The sequence below is a fragment of the Sinohyriopsis cumingii genome, chromosome 15, assembly GCF_028554795.1.
Source record: "Sinohyriopsis cumingii isolate HCF-2022 chromosome 15, ASM2855479v2, whole genome shotgun sequence".
Taxonomy (NCBI): Eukaryota; Metazoa; Mollusca; class Bivalvia; order Unionida; family Unionidae; genus Sinohyriopsis; species Sinohyriopsis cumingii.
This window is the reverse complement of record NC_142975.1, coordinates 59985983-60002291: the sequence shown is the minus strand read 5'-3', so window position 1 is coordinate 60002291 and position 16309 is coordinate 59985983. Positions and strand designations below refer to the sequence as shown.

Sequence of the window (16309 nt, the reverse complement as noted above, 5' to 3'; positions counted from 1 at the left end):
ATTATATTATTGTAATGACTATTATGTATAACATACTAAGCACTTTAAGCACTTGGCAAAACCAGCTCAGTTAGATGCACAAATCAATTTCTGGAATTTTGTCTCTTTTTACCTTGGCAGAAAAAGAGCTAAGGTTGACAAACAAAAAGAGGGACAGTTGGCTGACTGGAAACACACATTTGTTTGCCTTATAATATGGAGTAGTGGTTCCTGATAATATTGTAGATCAGTATACCATGATCAGTGCTAAAAGAAACTTTAAGATGCAGGCCCATGGCCGTTGACTTGAAAAATATCATAAACCCTGACTTGAGTTCCACAAGACTGAACTTCAGTTCCATGTGTCCAAAAGAACCTAGTTAAAATTTACATTTGTTTGCCAACTAATCTATTTAAAATATGAATAGATATAAGCAAAAATTAAATTTTGGGGTAAATTTCTCCTTTTTATCTTGCATTTGCCAAATGAGAGCTGACTTTTTAAATCAAAGTCTCAAAATTCATCATGGACCATCTTTGATCTCTTTTGATTATAACAAAAGGATTATTAGTTAACAGCTTCTACAAGCGAGAGTTGTGTAGTCACATGACTAGGGATGCAAATGGCCAGATCCAGGTCAAATTTCAGCAATGATGTACATATGTACTTTTGTCTCGTCCGTCAGTGGATTAAAGACATAACAAATGCTATGTTTGCAATTTCTGAGAAAATAAATCATATTCCTATTGATTTCATGCAGGTATATCTTGATGAATGGTCGTTCAAGTTCGCTGGGCTGGCTACTGAAATAGGGAATGGACTCTGACCCTACTCCCCAACATAAATGTCCAAATATCAAAAATGGGGTGGCAAGGGTAGGAGGAAATTTGGAACCGTGACAAGACTATACCTCTTAGATAAACTATTACATTCCACTGTGGTCTGTAAATTACTAGCTGAACACTGTCAGTTGGCACACACTGATTGTCTTGGGTAAGAGAATACACACTAATTACACCAATGAATTAATGGACTTCACATCAAACTACATTATTTGCTAACTAGCAATTCATTAAATTAGCATAGTAAAATAAATTCTTTGCATACATGATACATATCATATAAGACAGTTAAATTTTCACAATTCTGATCAGAGTGATGCATGAAATTCCTACAATACATGATTTCTATTACATACAAACCAACAAATCCAAAAACATTCATGTCAATGAAATATTATATGAAGTTCTTACAATACATGAATTGTATAACATTCAGAACAATGAATGCATGATTAACTTCTGAACTCAAGGTAAACTGAAGTATGAATTTAAAACAAAGAAGTTTAACAAATAATTATAAACTTATATCAATGAACATATTGTATGCAATTGAGACCTTTGTGTCTTTTTGAGACTGGGTCTTTCTCTGCAGCCAAATCTTTCTCGTTCCGATTTTCTCAAACTCTTGCAGACCCCCATCTCTTGGATAGTTTAATGCGAAATACTTGTTATTTCCTGGAGCTAAATTCTGGCTTCCCACAGAAACTTAGAGTGACTAATTTCACGAGGGAGATTACCTAAAACCTAAAAAAAAATTCTGGGAACACCCCCATTAGCTAATCAGGAATAACTTCTCTAGCTGCCAAAATTTTAACACTTCCATTGAATTCAGAATAATTTTCTCTAGTCTGCCTTTATTATTAACTATTCCTGGACAATTTCATTTTATGACACCTATTTCCAATGGCTCGAGCAACTACTGTAACCATCCTCAGTAGACTGTTTCTGAGTGGTTTCTGTAATGCATTATAGAATGTGGGGAAAAAAATACCTTTATTTTTTGGGGAGGTTGTCTTGTAATTTTTAAAAGAGGTCGATTTTATCAGGAAAATGGCATGTGTAGTAGATGGCCTTTGTTGTTTTTGTGGATTTAACGCCATTTTTCAGCACATGATAGGCTATATATATGGCAGCAAGTATATTTGGTGGAGGATATTTATTTCAGTTTAATTAGGTGCATGTGAGTTACAAAATCACTAAACTGTAATCAAATTTAATGACTGCCATTCCATCAATGTCACGTGTTTAGCACACAGGCTGGTTAGAAAGAAAAAAAATTGATTGTACTGCAAAAGGACCTAATGTTAGTGTTAAGGCTACTTTCAGTCATGTCAGTAGGATGACTTGGTGTAGAATTTCAGTTATATTTATTGAGATTATAGCTATTTATGCACAACATCATAATATGGATGAACATTTCCAGTTTATAAATCTTACACGAGGTTGGTTTCTATGTCAGTCATAAATGGTTATCTCAAGAGTACCAAGAAAATACTTGTGTTTCCTCACTGAATTCTTTCATTGTAATGGTCATCACGTATTTGTCATTAATGATAAACAGTTTATGTTAGATATGTTTGCTACCCATTTAAAGAATTCTCTTATTTTGTCACATATCACATTACTTACTGGCTCTCAAAACAATCATGTAAAATTATTAAACATCTTAAGCAAGCACCCTGATCAACTGTAAACAACAACTGATCGGTTCCGTGATGGTTTTTGACAACAGGATGGCAAGTGTGCTGAATGCAAACTGAATGTCGTGTGCAACTGTTTGGGTTTTTCTAAAACTAGAACCCAAAATTATATTCACGTAACACTGAAAGTGGACAGGCATGGATTTTTTGTATATAAATTCATGAATTTGTCAACTGTTGAATATTTAAAAATTCTTAAGGTTTCTTTATTCAAACACAAGTAACCCACAATGCACATCTTACTATTTGATTTTGCTGATAGTTTTTAACAGGGCAAGTCGTTCATCATCACGTAACTGGTCGGACAGAAGCATCACATGCAAACAGTGGGGTAATAAAAATTCAGTTTGAAAACAATATTTACAGGTTAGAAATCAGAATACACATTCTGTTCCAGACATCCATAGTTTTGTGTACTTGCAAAATTAAAAAGAAAGCTATTTTAATTGTTTTTATTTAGATGATCTGTTGGGAATGTAATGTTTTCAGAAATGACAGAGGAAATTAATAATTAACAATCATATATTTTAGGTCAAAACTGTTTTTATTATCACAGTAGATCGTGAAGATATACAATAAGTAATATTTGTGAACAATTAGAGTCTGAAATGCTTTTCACAGCCTCTTTTCAACAAACACTAGCATCTGACAGTAGACTGTACACACAGCTAAATGAATTTTTCGTTTATCAAATCCTTCTTTCTTCACATTTTTACTTGACCTGACAGACCTGGTACTCTTTCTGTGGGGGCCCTGAGTGGCCGAGTGGTCTAAAGCGCTCTCCATTACAGATCACTGCCATCTCACCTCTGTCTGCATTGGTTCGATTCTCGGATTTGCCCAGTGTGGGTATGTGAGAAAGCTTGCCAGTAGCTTCTCGAGGGTCGGTAGTTCTTTCCAGGGATTTTCTGGGTTCTTCCTCCACCATTAATACTGGCCGCCATGTATAGCCTATCATGTGCTGAAAAATGGCGTTAAACCCTACAACAACAACAACAACAACTCTTTCTGTGTAAATTGTTTACAACTTACAATTATGGACAGAAGTCAAGCACACAGTATAAGTTAAACACATAACATATCCCTAACAAAGAAGAAAAAAGATATATACAATAAAATGTACTTTAACATATTTGACAAATATATTTTTATGATATTATAATTATTAAAATTACATACTAGGAAGATGTCTTTTGAATGACACTCACCATAATTACACAAAATAAGCACAAAATAATATAGTACTTGTATGTATACATGTGGGAGTGCAATCACATTATCCTTTCCCCAGATGTGTCTGATGTCAGTGTTGCATCCTTGCAGCATTGAAATCCAGTGCAAAAATCTCAGAATTTTATTTTTCATTTTGTCAATGAAAGTAAGAGGATTGTGTTCACTGAGTACAACAATCAGAAGAGCTGTACTAATATATACTTCAGAATGTTGCAAAGCCATATCATCTTTACTAGCCAAGGCTCTGAAATGTTAACCTATCTATATCTTGGTGGATCAATTAAATATTTCAGTGCTTTGCCCTAGTGACATCTATTGGATTTCACGAGTTGCCTCCCTTTGTATGTAATGCCCTCTCACCAATAGGGTGTAACAGCTGTGCATTGTACATCACCCGAAAATGGTGGAGGTGATTGACTTCAAAAGGATACTTTATGTTTAACATCAAACGTATGATCATGTACCAGAAAGAAACCATTGTTGGTGTATTTGAGGGAAAGGATGTAATTGTTTAAACATGGACTGGCTGTAGAAAATGCTTATTTACAAGTCCATTCCATTTGTGTGCTCCCCTTGTCTTGATCATGTAGGAGCAGTGTTCAGATTTGAACAACTTGATTTTGATTGGATGTGGTGCTTGCTGCTGCATCCAGTGAAATTCACAGACCTGAAATAACCAAATTGATCCACCAAGGTATAGATAGGTTTACATATCTGAACCTTGGCTAGCAAAGATGAGCCATTATCAAAGCTAAACATTCCATCTCAGTTGTGGAATAATTTGTGTGCGCTTGTTTAGTTTTGAAGAAGATAGCATTGTAGATGAACCACACCAATTTTATCTTCTTGAATCATTGCTTCATCAACCCCTTTCATCACATGCATGAACATTCAATTTAAATAATTTACCAAAATTTGGTGCTGAACAAACTGGTGCACTTTTATGTACATCCTTTAATATTTTCAAAGATTTCTGTCAGACCAATGAAACTTGGATTACTTAAGAAGTTTGTACGAGGTTCTGCAATTATGAAAAAGCTGAGGTAAATTTCTATTAATATCAAGCCACACCCAAAGATTGCATCAGTTTCCTTTTACCCATCGGCACTGGGATTCCCCAAACTGGAGCAAATGTGAGCCCATCAGAAAAGTGTCCATTAAATGTGTCGGCTAAAGGAATAATTTCCTGATCAGCATCATGCTCCAGGGCTTATTTTACTATAGTTCTGTAACTGCACAACTTTTTGATCCAAACAAGGCTTGTCAGTTACTAGTGGAATAACCATGACCTTATGTCCATCTAGGTCATTGCCTGCTAATAAGTGAATCCCTTCTATAGGTAAAGAAGTCACTGCTCCAACAGATATAGTCTGGAAGCTAAGTTTGATGCCAAAATTGACACAATAGGTCGGATCATTATCAAAGCAACACTCTCCTCCGTGAATAAGAGCAATTTTACTAGACAACTACTCAGACAAAGGCAATGTACCTGATAAGAAATAACTCTGAGAAGCTTCAGTGTCCCTTGATATTTTAATAGGGAATCGCAAAAAGTGATATAGAACCTTCTAACTTAAATGGTTCAAACATATCCAAAATAGAATCCGACTGTAGTTTGTTTGACCCAACAAATGTGTTGCTTTCAATACAAAGTAGTGACCTTGACCTTCTTGAAATAAGAGCATTTGGATTTTTAAAAGTCATGCTAGATTGAGATTTAGAAATAATTGAATGAGACTGAGATGATTTTTACCAACAAAAACTGCTGAGAGGAAGACTTATTGACAAATGAAACTTTGTGAGTCAAGGAATACTCATCTGTTATACCTGAAGCATTTTCAAAAGTTTCCCATTTTTACTCATCAGGATTGGTCTTGATATCACAATGGATGCATTTCTTGGATTAGTATGAACCTTCTTGGCTGAGCACCAGCTGTCAAACAGTTATTCTTTTCTCTTACATATTTGATATGGATTTTTCTTTTCTACGTTTCCTAAAACTTTGTAGATATGACTTGGTCACCAGCTCATAAAAGGTCAAGAAATATTCCTTAACCATGTAATACTCAGCACTCTTTTGTACCGACAGTGAAATGTAGACTTCACAAAACAAAAAAATGCTTTATCGAATGTAAAATATCTAATTTCCTGACATCGACAGTGTCTCGCTAATATTTTTCATAGAAGTATTGGGTATTAAGCAAATCTATATCATGTATATTATATTCCAAATAATAGTTTTGTAAGGAACTTTAATTAATGACATTTTAATACTAAAACCCTATGATCGTACTTTGCAATGTAAGATTAATGACATTTAATGTGACCGTCAATTTCATGCATTCAGTAATTAAATCCCACCCCTTTTTTTATGGCTAGCTTCACAAAGTATATCTCCGTCAACCATGAGTTCATACATTTATTAAATGCTTTGCTTTTAGTGAATTGCTTCCTAAATCCCAAGAATGATCACTGAATGCTATACAGTTTTTCTTGACAAGCAAACTAGGATCTCCATTCCCACCAATGAAATTTACATGAATCAACACCTGACATTAATGTACAGTTTATATAAGCATTAATTACCACCATTAAATTAAAAGAAGGAGTGAAGAAACATATCACAGAGTATCAGTACCTCCCCACCACCAAAAAAAAAATACCAATTCAGAAAAAATTTGTTATTGAGTCAACAGTGTTGTATGCATATACTAGTTAACAATAAGGAAATAAGGTGGGATATAAAATGTGGGAAATAGTTATCACATATATGTTAGCTTGAGACAGCATTTGAGCTGTTAACCTAAATTCACACCCATTTTAGGAATTGTTTAGTTATAACAAAAAAGGGCATGGTTTATTTGTCAATCAGTTGCTAGTGCTTTCACTCACTGTAGAACAGGCTGTTTCTTTGAAGTATGTCAAAGAGACTCAAGTCTAACCTTCGGCTATTGTATAGAATATGAAATGGGAGGCATGGGGGGGGGGGGAATAACGCACGCCACAGGGAGAAACAGCTTGTCCTTTTTGAGAATTTCACAAGTATTGGACCAACAAAATCTGAGAATATTTAGTGAAAACGATGCTTAGATATGCTGCCAAAAAATTCCGGATGGTAGGTCCCAATCTGCATGTTTTCAGATTTAATCTCCGGACTTGTCTTTTGAAAAGATTTATATTTTGTATGACATGCTAGAATAATTGTATGGTATTAACTAAATTTATTCAGCAACTATTTGAACTCTTTGTAAATTAATTAATTCTTTCTGTACATTTGAAACTACAACACAAAAGGGGCATTTTTCATTGGAACATATTCGGAATTGTTTTGCTATTTCTTATTGTGTAGTTTAAGTCCCCGCAGTCGTAACACAGGATTGATGGCAAAAGTAAAAGATCAATGAGCAAAATTGACATACATTACTTAACCCGTCTGGATACATGTTTGGTGTCACACTCCTTCAAAATATTACAGCCAGTTGTAAATGAATTGACGACTTGTGCCTTGATACATATATCACAGAAACATTTGCTTTAACCTTGTATCATATCTCAGCCACGGATGTCCAAGTTTCCAGCTGATGAGAAAAGTTTGGGAACTTTTAACCCATTCATCATGATTAGGTGTTGCACTTGAAGCATTACTACCATCACTACATGTAGATGATGTTGGACTGCCAGGTATAACATCCGGTTCAGTGGCTGTGTTGTCTGATGAATTGGCACTAAATCCAAATGCTGTAAATTTTATTACTTTCTTTTATAGGATGAGATGATGAACGTTCAACATCTGACTAACATTTACCTACGATAAAGTTGCACTCTTGACAGTATATAATTCTGACTAAGATTTGCTTTGTATTTATACACAGCAATCAGTACTTCAGAGGTAATCAGTTTTCTCTGAAGTTTCAGCAAAACTATTTTATTGGTATATTTATTTTAAAAAAGTAGAAGGATTATCCATCGTTCAATAGCTGTTTCTGTTTGCATCTTCAGAGGTCGGTCGATTGTAGGCATAGTCTGGTAACATGATTGAGTGTATCACAGCATACATTACCCAAACCAGATGTCAACATAAGCCGATTATGATGTAACAATGCACTGTAAAGATGGGTTTGTCAAAATAACAAATGATTTGTTTATGTAACAGATAGATTTCAGTACATTGTGTATCCACTGCGTGAGTTCGAGTCCAGCCTTGGCTAACGTTGGTACGTGAGAAAGCCTGCCAGTAGCTTCTCGTGGGTCGGTGGTTCTTCCCTGGGTTTTCCAGGGTTCTTCCTCCACCAATTATACTGGCCGCCATGTATAGCCTATCTTGTGCTGAAAATGGCGTTAAACCCTACAACAACAACAACATTGTGTATCCAAGTTTGTGGCTTCCTTTCGTGGTCCTTTTGAATTTCTCCACTCAAAAAGGCTGTTTCCCAAAAATTTGCATGATGGTATATTTATTCACCAATAAGAAGAAAATCAGAATTTGCGACATTAGTGAAGCCCAGGATGATCCCTGACCGATTGGCTGCCAATGTAACATGTTTTTTTTATTTTCATTTATTGAAGGGGTGAAGCATCCAAACATCATCTGTGATACATGCAAGAAACAAGGGGTACAAGGAATGAGATGGAAGTGTACCAAATGTCACGACTTTGATCTTTGCACTTCATGCTACATGTCTGATAAACATGACTTGCTTCATTCCTTTCAACGCTTTGACACAGCAACATCAAAAGGGTAAGTTGTATGTGTACAGGTAGGAAAGTTATGGGATAAAATTCATTTATTAAATTCTCATGTTTTTCATTGATTTGTCAGCATTGGACCCCTCATAGGATACATTACCTCCTCAGAAACATATTCCTTAAAATACTAGTGTTCTTTTTAAAAAGTTATTTAAACAGGACATGCAAACTGTAATTATGCTGTGGATATTGATTGAAAATTGGAACAAAAGGTAACTGTATATACTTGCATGTAAGTCGAGTCAAACTGCAAATAACACGGTCACCTCAGTCTGTGTGGGTCCTAACCTCAGGCTTGACCAATGATGGTATAAGAGAAAGCTGCCTATAGCTTTTCATGCATCAGTAGTTCTTATTAAGGTTTTCCTGGGTTCTCGCTCCACCAGTTGTACTAGCCACCATATATATCCTATATTGTACTATGTTATTAAACCACAAAGCGCAAATAGCATAGATCCTCACATTTTGTGTTGACATATCATGATCGATGTTGTCTGTTTTACTGATTATTCTCTACAAACTATGTAGACCCAGATCTGTCAGTGCATTATGTAACAGAAGTTCTGGATCTGTGCAGTTTGCAGTTATAAGCAAGTACTGTATATATAGTAAATTAGGGGTTAGAAATAGTATGGGGCTTTTTTAAAAAAATACTCTATTGTTCATGGTAACCATTGTGACCAGCAATACACCTGAGGAACCTTTTATGCTTGGCTCAAATTACAGTCAGAAACATCGGAATAATGAACAGAAATAAAAATAACAAGGGAGAAGGGATAGTTTGAGAGAAAATAAGCTAACATGTTGAGTCCAACAGCAAATTGCACAGACTCTGATCTTTTTTTCCCCTAATGAACTACCCCATCTGGGTCTATGCAGGGTCTACTGGAGAAAACCTGCAAAATGTTTCAAAGGCGGCATGTTCCTAAGGCTTTTGCAATATTTCTTTGTTTTCATCTTGATGTCATGATGTTGCACATAAAACCCATCCTGAATTAATAATAATAATAATAATGAGGACTTCGTTTAGCTCCTAATCTTTAGAAGCTCTAAGCGCTTTACAACATTAGACAACACCTATAACATAAAAAACATGTAATGATATGATTACAAAAACAAACACCATGAAATTAGAAAACATTTTTTTAAAAACATGCTGAGAATATTTAAGGTAGGAAACATTATTAGGTCTTTAAGTTTGTTCTTGCAGTCAAAATAAATGAGTTTTGAGAGCCCTCTTGAATGTGATCACTGTGTCTTTGTGTCTAAGTTCAGTGGGCAATTCATTCCACGTTGCTGGGCCCTGGTATGCAAAAGCACGCTGTCCATTTGACTTTGTTTTCATAGTGGGAATAATGAGTATACGATTATCAGAAGAGGAGCGTAAGTATCTTGATGGTGTGTACACATGGGTGAGGTCAGATAGGTATGTTGGACTAGAGTCCAACAGTGAAACGTAGCACAGAGAACAAATTTTGTGTTTGATTCTGGATCGAATGGATAGCCAGTATAGGGTACAGAGCAGCGGGGAGGTGCGCTCTGATCGTGGTACTCTAAGTATGATCCGAGCAGCTGTGTTTTGAACTTTTTGAAGTTTCTGGAGTAGATATTGAGATGAACCAGACAGAATTGAATTACAGTAGTCCAGTCTTGAAAGTACTAATGAACACACAAGTGTTCTAGTGGCATCAGCTGAAAGATATTTGTGAATTGAGCTGATTCGTTTCAGCTCAAGATATGCAGCCTTGCATATGTTCATGACATGTTGGTGCAGTGTGAGAGTACTGCCCAGATTAACAATCAATTAATCTAAATTATGTTTAGCAGCTATTAAAATAGGAAAAATGAATTTTGCCTGACTAGTCAATACCAGCTTCTGAAAGTGCAATGAATGAATTACCAAATATATCATATGTAAAAAAAATAGTTATCTGCTCTTTTTTTATAATCTACCTCTGAAGTTCAGGAAGTGAAAATGATCCTACAGAGTTAGCATTTCGTTAAGAGGTGCACATTTGAAGTAAAACCAAATTATATACTCTGTAACCCATATTTACACACATAAATCATACACCATAATAAAGGGAATTAAAGGTTTTTTTAACAATACCTGAGATATACAAGATCCTTTTTACCCGTTGCAAAATATGAAACTGGTCAGCGCCACCTTGTATATTTTACTTATGGAAATTGTCATGATCTAAGCACACATTTGACTAAAAGTGGCTTTTCCCTTGTCCTCATACAAATCAGCCGAATTAGTCTAAATTACACTATTTTTAAACCTGATTTTTTTTTTGTTATAGGGTTTAATGCCATTTTTCAGCACAAAATAGGCTATACATGGCGGCCAGTATTAATGGTGGAGGAAGAACCCGGGAAAACCCCGGAAAGAACCACTGACCCACGAGAAGCTACCGGCAAGCTTTCTTACATATCCACATTGGCCAAGCCCGAGACTGGAACCTATGCAGACAGTGGTGAGATGGCAGTGATCCGTGACAGAGAGCGCTTTAGACCACTCAGCCACTTGGGGCCCCATTTAAACCTGAAAATACCCCCCAAAATGTATCCCTATTTCTTGAACTTGAAAGAAAGCTATCAAAATTGGAAACTGAAACATTGATTTATCCCTTTTTTTATTGTCAAAAAAGGTAGATAGGACCTGTAAATTATAATAAACATTTTGAAGTCATATATTTGGTTACATTTTCTTTCCAAATGACATTCTTTGATTAAAGATATAGTACAAGGAAATTGTGATCAATAAAAATGTCACTTTTGCTTAGTGTAGGAAGTACATAAATATTTAAATGCTAATTAAATTATTTTTATTAAGTGAAATTTGTGTTTTAATTCTGTCTATTAGTGGCTCTTAAGTGTAATCATCAGTAAATGCAATGTGTTTTTAAACACAGAATATGTCAATCAACCATAACAGCTATGTCTGCAAGTTTTTTTTGAGAAACTAATAAAGTGCCGACCATGTTTTGACAACTGACTTGAGGAAGTATTTGTTATATTGTTGCACTGATTTAAAATCTGACCTCCTTCGTATTTTCATGTCAGTTGTCTTTTGAATCAAATAAAGGAGGTGGAATAAAACAAAGTTAAGAGGCATGCAAATCCTACAACATACTTAAAATCTAGTTGCCCCGGTTGTATGTTGGGTGAACTCACTTCATTTGATCAATCGAACACTGTTATAAATGTTATTGTGTATGTAAGAAACTACCTTAAATTAACTGACTGTGATCAAAGACAGCAAGGCAGCCAAGCAAAATGAAACTTCGTAAAATAAAGAGCTTCATTTCACAGATACGGACCATTGTGGGCAGGCAAGTTTCAGAGAATTCCTTCTCAGGGATGATAAGAAGTTTCACTATTACTATCGATGAAATCATCAAAATTGGACAGTACAAAAATTGAGTTTCAACGTAGGTGATTGTCTTATGAAATAATGTTGCTAGTTTGTTTTTTTTTACGGAATTTTGTTTGGTGGTGTATCAACAATTAGTCTAGTTCCCTGCTATACTTTGACTCCAGACTTAGCAGTAATCTATTAAATACCACACCGGAAACCAGACTAATCGACGAAACAAAAAGCAGTGACATAATACGGCATGTTTTCGCATACACATGATGCTTGTTGTAACCAGTTGGAACAATCTTTCACATGTTGGACATTTTGTGTGTGTGTGTGATTTGGATTCTTAACATAGCTTTTAAGAATTTTTCAGTCATATCACTATGATGGCTGCAGTGTGGCAGTTTATAGTGATTTCTAACACTGGGGCATAATGTCGCAGACATGTAGCATGATGTCCCAACTAGTTACATTATCCTGACAAAAGTCCGAATAGTCCTAATAAAAAATTAATATTATTTATGCTGAATAATGAACAACTTCACTAGAAAAAGTGTGTTATTAACAATTATTATTAATGTGATAGTAAAACAAGGATTCAGTCGTTAAACAGCCTAGTTCCCTAAACCACCATCCCCATAGTTTTCTCGATGTATAAGTGGATTTTTTCACTTTTTGGAGGTCCCTCTGTAACTTGAGCCCTCAGTTATAGTGTGGTCTATGTTTGTGGACCCTGTTGTGCGTGAGTTATCGAGGGAGAGGTGTACATTAAATGAATATTTAATATAAAAAAAAATTGGTATTCATTTCAGCTTCTTTCATAACTCAATGCATTGTATGCCCAAAAATAAAATTGACGGCTTATTTTTTTAATATCTTGTTCTTAAAAATACCCAAATATTTAATTCAGTTTTAGTTCCAGTTAATTTTTAAATCTGATCCAGTTAGATAGTCACAGTAATGAGAGCAACTTTTTGTGGAGGACTAGCAAAATCCCAAGGGGACTAATTGATTATAAATTCTATTAGTCTCCTTGGCTACTGTTACTGTTATTGTAGGGTTTAATGTCATTTTTCAGCACAAGATAGGCTATACATGGTGGCCAGAATAAATGGTGGATTAAGAACCAAGGAAAAATCCACTGACCCACAAGAAGCTACTGGCATGCATTCTCACATACCCATTTTGGCTGAACCGAGACTGGATCCCATGCAGAGGTGAGTGGCAATGATCCATAATGGTGAGTGCTTTACACCACTCTACCACCTGGGGCCGCCTTGGCTACTGTAATATTCTTGTGAAATTCAAGCACTTGATTTGAAAATACTAATGTATGTTTTCCTATACATTTAGGGTGAAAGTACCCAAAAGGTTGAACAGTGTGAAGGTGCAGGCCTGGGGAATTGTTAGTGGCGCTAGAGTGGTGAGGGGTCCTGATTGGGACTGGGGAAACCAAGATGGTAAGTTCGTGAAATCAGTGGACATTATAATATTCAAATATTTTAATATTTTATTGGATAATGCAGAACTCTCTTTAGTGAAAGTCTTTGCTTCGAGGACCTTCATTTTTGTTCCAGGAGCATCAGTTATCATGATTTCTATAAAATGGATATTTTGGTTTTGGCACCAGTATTGCTCAGGCTCAAGTTTCACATACCATGTAATATTGTCTTCCTCATATCGATATTTTTTAATACCTTCTTATTTATTTGTTGGCAACAGTTGAATTTCACAGAGATTCATTGAGTGTAAAAGATTGTGTGATTTGGATTTTTTCATTGGCTTTAACAATTTTTCAGTCATATTGCTATGATGTCTGCAGAGTGGCAGTTTACAGTGATGTCTAGCTCTGGGGTATCATGCTGCAGACATGTAGCATCATGTCCTACCAAGTCACATTATCCTGACACCAGGCCGACCAGTCTTAACACTAACCTCTTAGTGCTGAGTACCTAGTGAGACAGCTGTTAGTACCATTTTTATAAGTCATTGGTATGACTTGGCTGGGGTTTGAACCCTTGACCTCCCACATCCAAGGCAGATGCTCTAACCACTTAGGCCACCAAAGTGGTGTGAAAGATTAAAAATGAGCTTATAAATTATATATATATATATATATATATATATATATATATATATATATATATATATATATATATATATATTTTTAAAAATTATTGCTGAGAAAAATGTAATGGATTTCACAACTCTTCCCTCTCGCAAAAAAGAATAAATTATTTCCTAGTTGTACAGTTTTAAAAATGAAGGGTTATTTTTCATCCTTTCTCCTAACTGACCTCTGACGAAACTAGCAATATTCACAAATATGTCAGGAGCAAGATAATGTAAAATCTCAGTGCTTTTAGAAAGTGTTTGAAACTGAGGCCTAGTCTTTCATTTTCAAAGTTCTACTGAATGATCGTTTAAGTAGCAATCTAATACTTGACATTAGTTGTATGTATGTATGTATCTGATTGTGCAATGAATTGCCAGCAGAACATGTTATTGCACCACTCTCAGCAGGTATGGTAAGCTGTCCCTCAAAATAATGAACCTTGTTGTTATGCAATTTCAGATATAATACGGTACCACTATGGACACATTTCAAGAATCATACAGATGTGTAATTAGTTGATATAACAACACAAAGCTTAGTGTTTTATCTTTGTTTCCATTTCGAATCACTGTTATTGAACAAATTTTTACCATTTTCTCCTATTTGCAGTTCAGTAAATTAAGCTATCTGATTAAATTGCACATTGGTATATTACGCTATTCTCAGTTCAGCGCGTAATGTGCAGGGCATGTGTTTGAGGAACATGATCACTCTTGGTCACTGTGGTGCTCCTTAAATTGCTTCCAGAGGAGTGATCCAATGCTTTCTCCAATCTTATTGTTCAAAATAAAGATTTCCAGATGTTTTTTCCCCCAGATTTTGTGGCAGATTCCCTTTGCAAATAATGATATATTTGATATATGGCATCATGTGCTGTAAATGAGAATGTGCTGTTAACATTTATGTCATAAAAAATTTAAGTAGCGTGAATAACTCTTCTCAAAACTACCAGGAGAGCAGTCCTCCAGCATTTAACAGAACACAAGCCTGGAATGTTGTCAGCAATTATAACCCCCAACCACCATTTTTCTTTGTTCATCAAAAGAGTGATCATGCACAATTGGCTTTGTTCATACATTTGCTGATGTCAGGTAGAAGAATGTGTATTGTTCCTATTTGTATGTGATCAATTACTAGATAAATTATATACCAGTTACTAGATAAATTATATACCATTTACTAGATAATTAGATAAATTATATACCAATTACTAGATAAATTATATACCAATTACTAGATAAATTATATACCAATTACTAGATAAATTATATACCAATTACCGGCTAAAAGACTTTTTAAACAAATTAAGCCTTTTTCTCCAGCAGCACATGATTTATCCAGTGTTTCAGCGCATGACAGAAACTATACTATGTTAAACTTGCTAGAACCAGGTCAATAATGTAAGAATAGCTATTTGTCTTGCTTCTTTTGCAGCACATTGATCGTTAATTTCCTTGTTGGAGTTATGGTGTGATCTCATTAATTGTACTGCTGTATAGCTGGTTATTGTTTTCAAGCCTGCATTGACAGAAGCATGTCATAATGGTTACTTTGGCATTCATGTGCATGGCTGTATGTATGTCCACATAATAGATTGACCTCAATTGTAAAGTTTGTTTTTTCCTATTTGTTTCAAGACAACTTAATCCCACCCATTTCAGATTTGGAATATAGCAGGATTTATGCTGTGTTCAAATTTATGGGCAAATTGAATAGGGTGAAGTGGTCAGAAAATAAAGAGCATTGATTGTAAGGGTGATGAATCCCACCGTTTCGGGATTTGGAACATATCAGGATCCAAGCAGAGTGGGCAAGTTGATTTCTTTCCTTTAACTGAATAGGGTGAAATGGTGGGAAAATATGGAGTAATGAGTTATAAAGGGAGTTGTAAGTGTGCTCAGAATTGAGAATGTTTACAGGTCACTTAAGACAGCAGTTCTGCTTAACCTTGGAGTCAAGTGATATAAAAACAAAGTAAATACACCACTCATTCGATAACTCCCACCCTGATAACTTATGAATCTGCTTATAATGTGGGGTCAGTTGTGGATCTCATTTTTTAAACCAAAAAATACCCCAAAATTGATCCCTATTTGTTGAACCTAATTCATTTGGTTTGTAGTTCCTCACCTTTATGAACCTAATCTGTCTTCATGCCAAATGCATTGACTGCATTGTCGTAACTTCATAGAGAACTTCTTGCAAAAAATTTATAATGGCGAGAGGGTTCCTTCAACTCCTCTACATGCGCCCTTCATAGATATTACTCCTCTTTCAGTGGTTTCCAGTTTATTGTTCATTAGATCAGCAGAAAAAGATCTCAAT

At 35.3% G+C, this 16309-nt stretch overlaps 1 protein-coding gene across 2 annotated transcripts in view; it reads left to right on the top strand.

Moving 5' to 3' along the window:
• Positions 1-16309, top strand: part of LOC149781890 (E3 ubiquitin-protein ligase MIB2-like) — an 81827-nt gene that overhangs the window by 1409 nt on the left and 64109 nt on the right. For both annotated transcript variants that reach the window (XM_089936081.1, XM_089936082.1), the window contains exons 3-4: positions 8322-8493; positions 13222-13328. In XM_089936081.1, the coding sequence (XP_089792207.1) occupies positions 8322-8493; positions 13222-13328 (279 nt within the window). The remainder of the gene's footprint in view (positions 1-8321; positions 8494-13221; positions 13329-16309) is intronic.